Source organism: Gambusia affinis, linkage group LG21 (genome assembly GCF_019740435.1).
Source record: "Gambusia affinis linkage group LG21, SWU_Gaff_1.0, whole genome shotgun sequence".
NCBI classification, from domain to species: domain Eukaryota; kingdom Metazoa; phylum Chordata; class Actinopteri; order Cyprinodontiformes; family Poeciliidae; genus Gambusia; species Gambusia affinis.
The window spans coordinates 20,688,484-20,694,893 of NC_057888.1; the positions used below are offsets into that span (position 1 = coordinate 20,688,484).

Here is a 6,410-nt window from a genome sequence, read left to right on the forward strand (position 1 = left end):
TGCAGGGCATTGTGGGCAATATTACCAAGTCAAGGTCACTTCAAATTCTTATTACTTCCAACACAGTTCATTTTACATTTGAGTTACGCAGAATAAATGTCACATGGAAATGTTTTAACATTATTTCAGTCAGTCATTTTTTTACTCTTTTGCCTCAAAGACTTTCCAGACACCATTAATTCTGATGCTCCCGTTAAGGTGAAGATGTTCTCTGGCAGGATGGAACCTCCATGGAGTAGTTGTCAAGGACACTATGATATGGCCCAAAATGGAAATGAGTTCACACCCCCGCCCTAAGAGATCAGTCTGCTAAAAAAATAATGTACAAGATTCACTGAGAAGCCGATGTTTTCATGCCAAATTGAGAGTTTATTAAAGCACAGAATACACGTAGAATAGAAGAGCTGACATTAAACAATGTGGGGTGATTCTTTCCGAGGCTGAGCTGTTAGAGACGTATACTTTGCTCTACAAGCATCAGGTAACATCCAAAATATTCCCTGCTCATTTATTGCTGCTAAGTTTTAGCTATAAAAATCTGCCTGCAACATTTAATATCTCACGTAAACACAGCAAGCTAAAACACAGTGAGTCTGACAGCTAGAATATACTGGTCTCCTCATGAAGCTCACATCTCCGTCACTCTGTTGTTGTCATCTGCTTCTTCTGCGTCCTGTAGAAATGAGACAGCAGAAAGGTCCCGGTGTGAATTTACTGGCAGCGACAAACCTAGCCGCTGCAGCAACACGCCTGCAGTACACGAGGTTCCTTCTGTTTCAGCAATGCAATAGAAACAAATAAAACTACAAAGAAGAACGCTCCACCATCTCTAACAGCGAATTTTCTATAAATCATTTTAATGAAAGAACATATTATAGCCTCCAGGGTTACCATCTAAAGACATTAGCAGGAGATTATTTGCTCACCTTCTCTTGTTTGTTGATGAAAACTGATCTAGACCGGCTGATAGAGGAGAAAAGCAGAACACCATGATGTTTAAAACAATTCTCACTGCTGTATGGCAGCAAGTTATGAACTTTTAGAAAGTGTCTCACCACTCTATGATGATCGTCAAACAGCAGAGAGTCACAAGACCCAGGATCTTTACTCCAATGCAGACACGATCCCGAAACTGTCGATTATCTGTAAAAAGAGAAAACATTTTACCTTCTCTGGGGAGGAAAATGTTTTGGTTCTCGACGATCAGAAACTTGTAAATCAAATATCAAGAAATATTCTGACAGAAGCTAAAGAAACACACTGACAGAGCTGATGTTAGCACAGATGAAAGGAGGCAGAAATGAGACAAAGTGAATCAGGTGAAAACATGTCAGAGCATTTCTACATTTATGATTTTTCCATTACTACAGTATCTTGCAAAATTATTCATACCACTAAAGCACTTTTTATATTTCGTCTCAATGCAAACACCAGCTTGTTGAGTTTGTGAAAAATCAACACAAAATTATTAGAAACCGTGAGGAGGAAAGGAAATGTTTCAGGGTTAAAGACATTTTTAGAAATGAAGACGTAAATATTAATACTTGACCCCTGAGATGATACCTTGTTCTTGGTCCAAGTCAAGTCTTTAAGTTTAAATTAATCTTCAACATGCCACATTTTGGCTCTTCCTTATCTCCGCCTTCACCAATCATAACACTGGCAGCGACAAACCTAGCTGTAACATGAATGAGGTTTGTTGAACAGCTAGAAGGAAAACCTCCACCGCAGCTTCACGTCTTTCACAGCCTCTAACAGGATTTAGCTCCACTGAATATCAGCAGGCCCACAGGATAATACTGCCAACACTCTGTGTGTCCCGAGGCCGAAACATCGTCAATGACCCCTCACAACCCCACCATGGACTGTTCTCCCTGCTGCCCTCTGGAAAGAGGTTCTGCAGCATCCAGTGCAGGTCCACCAGGTTCAGAAACAGCTTTTTCCCACTTGTCATCAGAATGCTGAACTCTTAACTGGACTGCACTCAAAAACTGGTCTCCACTTCATAATTTGCACATGTGCATAGTTAAATAACTTCTATTTTACTGTCATTCCTGCACTGAATATTTAATATTTATATTTATATTTTATATTGTGTTTTATTTTATTCTGGAGTAAACTCATAACATTGGAACCTCAAAACATTGTCCTGAGCCGTATGCAACAAAATTTCGTTCTGTATACACACTGTGCATACAAAATGATAATAAAGTCAGTCTAAGTCTAAGTCTACTTTAAACTTCTCCATAACTTTCATCCTGAACTATGTGTTGTGATCCTTGGTCTCCATGGTGATGGTTGTTCATTGCATCACTTTTACACAATATTCTCAAACATCTGAAGCTTTTAAAGGACAAAATACCTTGCAAGGCCTTTGCAAGTATTTCTGCTCTTGTTGTAAGAGCAAAAGAACACAGAATGTTCTTTTGTTCTTACGAAAGAACATTCCGTGTTCCCTGTGTTGTTGAACAGAACATTAAAATTTCTGTTGCTAAATTTTGTAACAGAATGTTGAACAACTATAAATGTTGACCACAAAACCTTAAGGCAACCTTCAGTAGAGAACTTACCAGAGTCCTTATAGCGATCGACTTCTCCCCCATAGACTATTAATCTGACGTCTCCTTTAGTTACTATCCTGGCTTTATATGTACTGTTTTCAACCCAGGTGGAGCAGCTGATGGGAGGATTGACTCTGCTGGAGCAAAGCAGCTCCACCCATCTAGCTGCTGAGGTTTCTTTGGGAGCATCTGAGGAAAATATAACAAACCTTCAGATTATTGATGAGAACCAGCTGAACCATGATGTTCTGACAGGATCACTTACAGAAAACACTGAGAGTCACTTCTGTATTTGCTGTCTTGTGTTCTCCTCCATCCACAGGATATCTGGCAGAGCAGAAGATGTTGTATCCATCGTGGATCTCTGACAGACTGATGTCCTGCTGGATTGTAGTTGTAAACGTTCCATCTGTGTTCCTCTCCATCTGTCTGTGAGGGTTTGGTTGGAGGTTCCAGGTGAGTTCAGGAGGTGATTGTGGACAGGGAGTGAGAGCTGAGCACGTTACGGTGACAGAGTTCTTCTCCTTCATTTCACCTGAGATTTCAATCCTGGGGCTCAGAGCAGAATCTGTGTTTTCACATCACAGACACACACACACACACACACGCCCACACACACACACACACACACACACCCACACACACACACACACACACACACATTTTACACAGTGAGATACAGCAGACTGACTCCACTTTAGACATGTGAAGCATAAAAAAAGAGAATTATGAATATGAAAGTAGGAACTTATTGAAAAATACATTTATTTAAAACATCCACTTTGTGCTCACAAACTGCTTTCTTTAACTCTGGATTCTGATCCTGTTTATGTTTAACTTTACACTAATGATTGAATTCATGGAGTTTGTTGTTTAACACCAAAAAGTTATCATAATTAATTTCTCTCAACAATATTATTACATATAAATAAAAACCAAAGTCTCTCACCTCTAACTGTTATATGAACAGGATCACAGATGGCTGTTGCTCTTAACGGCCCGTTCTCAATCCTGAAGAAGTATTTGTCTGTTTGATGTGAGTTTACATTAGAAAACACACTGGTGCAGTTCTTCTCTTTCAGGTTTCCAGAAATGTTCACTGCATAGCTGTTTTGAGACAGACTGCTGTTGTAAATCACATTTTTCAGATTCTTTCCAAATGCTGGATCACTTTTCATCCAAACTCCAAATATTTCTTTCTTGTTGTCAAACGTTTCTTTTGATTCCTCTGGTATTTCTCTAAAGCTACATGGGATTAACAAACAGGATCCACTCAGAGCTTCTATCTTCTCTGGTGCAGTAATGTTGAGGTTTGTTTTCTCATATCCACATCCAGCCTGAACTCCTGTAAAAGCAGAGTAAAGATGGACACAATGTGGAGCAAAATGTTCCTGAAGAAAAACTTCCTGATCCATGAACTCCAGCTGAGCTGCAGTCTGTTACTTTAAACAAGATCAGACTTTACTTGAGACTAGAAATGCTTCCAGTAATGTCTCCAAATGAAAGTGAGAGAACAAATAACTCACCTGACAGTAAGAAGACACTCAGTAACACACTGACTGTCAGCATATTCTGGGAGAAGGCTGCCATCTCACTGCTACATCCCTCCATCAGTTCTCAGAGGCAAGATGAAGGAAAAACTAAGACTTCAGTTTAAATAAAGGCGGATAATTAATCAAAATATCAAGTTATCTCAGAGAAACGTCACTTTTAAATCTTCCAAACAAAATGCATAAAAAAGTTCTGTTTCCATTAAAGTGGTTTTACAAAACATCAGGTTCCTTTTTAGCATTCAGAAATGTAATTCTTTAAATTTTATTCTTTCACCAAAACCACTGACCCAAAGAAAACTCCAAGCTCATTTTATCAAAGTAAATGTTAAGACTTTAAGGTAACACTTTTGAAAGAGGAAACATTCAAAGTTATGAGTTAATTAAACCTACATTTTAAAATCAGTATAATAAATGTTTTTCTTACCAAATATGTTTGTAGCAAAAATTGTTGGCAACAGTTCAGCCACCAGGAAATCCCTCTGTCTAAAAGCAACTTAATCTACAGAATACGTTCTGCCTTTCACTGGATGAGGAAGTTTATTTTACCCTCTGTGGGTGTGAACATTTGTTCAACTCTAAAAATGTGAGTGAAGAAAAAAGGAAGATAAGAAACAGAACATGAAACAGACTAGAAAACATGAGAGTTTATAAAAAAATATCAAGAGACCAATGACAGAAAATAAAGGACCAACTTCCTCTGCTCTGTGTTTCTCAGTTCTTCACTTCACATCTCACCAAAGTGAGGAGAGAGAAGTTAACAACCAAACAATTGAAAAAGATTAGTAATAATATCTTTTTTCAACATCTCCATTGTGTTTTGAATAAAACAACATTGAAGTGATGTTACAGAAACCAGATTTATTTTTTAAAGCATCACTGAAGCTGAATGAAGTTTTATAGTGTAACCCTGTAAGCTGTGGAAGTGGCCACAGACACAAAGGCTGGTTGAAACACAATAAGATAATGTTGAATGTGTTTAGATGAAGCTGTTTTTTATGTGCTGATTTTTAACCAATTAAAAATCAATGAATGTATCATCAGACTGAATTCACTGGATGAAACACAGAGCTCAAAATAAAAAGAACTTAAATTAAATGGAAACACAGCATTGCTGCAGCCTCAACCTTAACAAAAACTAAAACATCTTTATTGCAATGAGGCCAGCAGCTTCTTGCTGCTTCCTGTGGTGCTTTCACAGCATCAGTTTGAAACCGTCATTGTTGTGAAATAAGGCGATAGCTCTCAACACCTCTCTGTTTTATTTCAGTTACTTTTTGAGTCATATTTTTTTTTATTTTATCTCCGCTGGTTTTTTTGGTTTTTACTTCTGAAAATGTTTGCTCTTCTTCCCTTTTTTTCTCTGAGCTCATTTAAAACAATGATTGATCAAACAGACAGAAAAGGTTCCACTTTTTAACTTTGACCATGGAAACTGAAACATTGAGACTTAACAGGGCTGAGAAAAGAGTTAGTAGATATTATTTTACATCCTGTCATATTGAAATGGATTTCAAGCAAAAACTAACATTTTTTAGAAACATTTTCCAGCCACTCCAGATTAAGATGTTACTTTGCTTGGCCTCAAGTTAACTGACATGTCTTCTATGTAAAGAAAGTTTAAGTCGGGGAATTGTGGAAAGTTAGTGACAAAAATCGCCAAATTTATCAAAATACCTAATTAATTATTCTTTAACACCAATATTAACAACTTTTTTGTATCAGTAACAAACACTTGGAGTGATATCTACACTAAAATGCTTCATATTTAACTTTAACACAATAGGACAGACACTTTCATAGCTTTTTTTTTTTTTTTTTTTAGCTCTTTAGCTCTACATATTCCGTTAGAAGAAAAGGAACATGTAGAATTTAGTACACGGAAACCTTTTAAGGGAAAGTGTCACAACAAATAAGTAGCGTTTTTTTTCTACATTTAAGGATACAATCAATCACGTTAAAGACATCAAAGATCTCTGTTTATACCGAGTTATTCAGGATCTGTGTTTTTCTGTGTGTTTATTTTGAGTTTCTGTGTTTCTGAGTTTCCGTGTTGTTCTGTCTCCCCTTCATTGTTTCCCAGGTGTGTCTCGTTTCTGTGATTACCCTCTGTGTATTTAACCCCACCTGTGTCTTTTGTTCCTCGTCGGGTCCTTGTCTAGCTGTCGTTCATATGTGTCTATTTATTCCTGTCCATTTGTGTAGCCAGTTGCTACCTGTGTTGAGTCCTGGTCTTCTGCTCAGCAGTGCTGCCTGGTTTTATGGACCTTTCTGCATTGTGTTTTGGAGGGTTTTTGTG

The 6,410-nt window shown here is 37.6% G+C and overlaps 1 protein-coding gene across 1 annotated transcript; it reads right to left on the reverse strand.

The window, feature by feature from the left end:
* Positions 1–362: 362 nt before the first annotated feature.
* LOC122824183 (myelin-associated glycoprotein-like) lies at positions 363–4,617 on the reverse strand. Its single transcript, XM_044104477.1, has 8 exons — positions 4,539–4,617; positions 4,088–4,207; positions 3,511–3,906; positions 2,827–3,129; positions 2,571–2,750; positions 1,056–1,143; positions 927–963; positions 363–673 (listed from the first exon to the last, which is right to left on the reverse strand). The coding sequence occupies exons 2-8, from the start codon at positions 4,170–4,172 to the stop codon at positions 629–631; spliced, it is 1,134 nt and encodes a 377-aa protein (XP_043960412.1). The 5' UTR covers positions 4,173–4,207; positions 4,539–4,617; the 3' UTR covers positions 363–628.
* Positions 4,618–6,410: the final 1,793 nt, after the last annotated feature.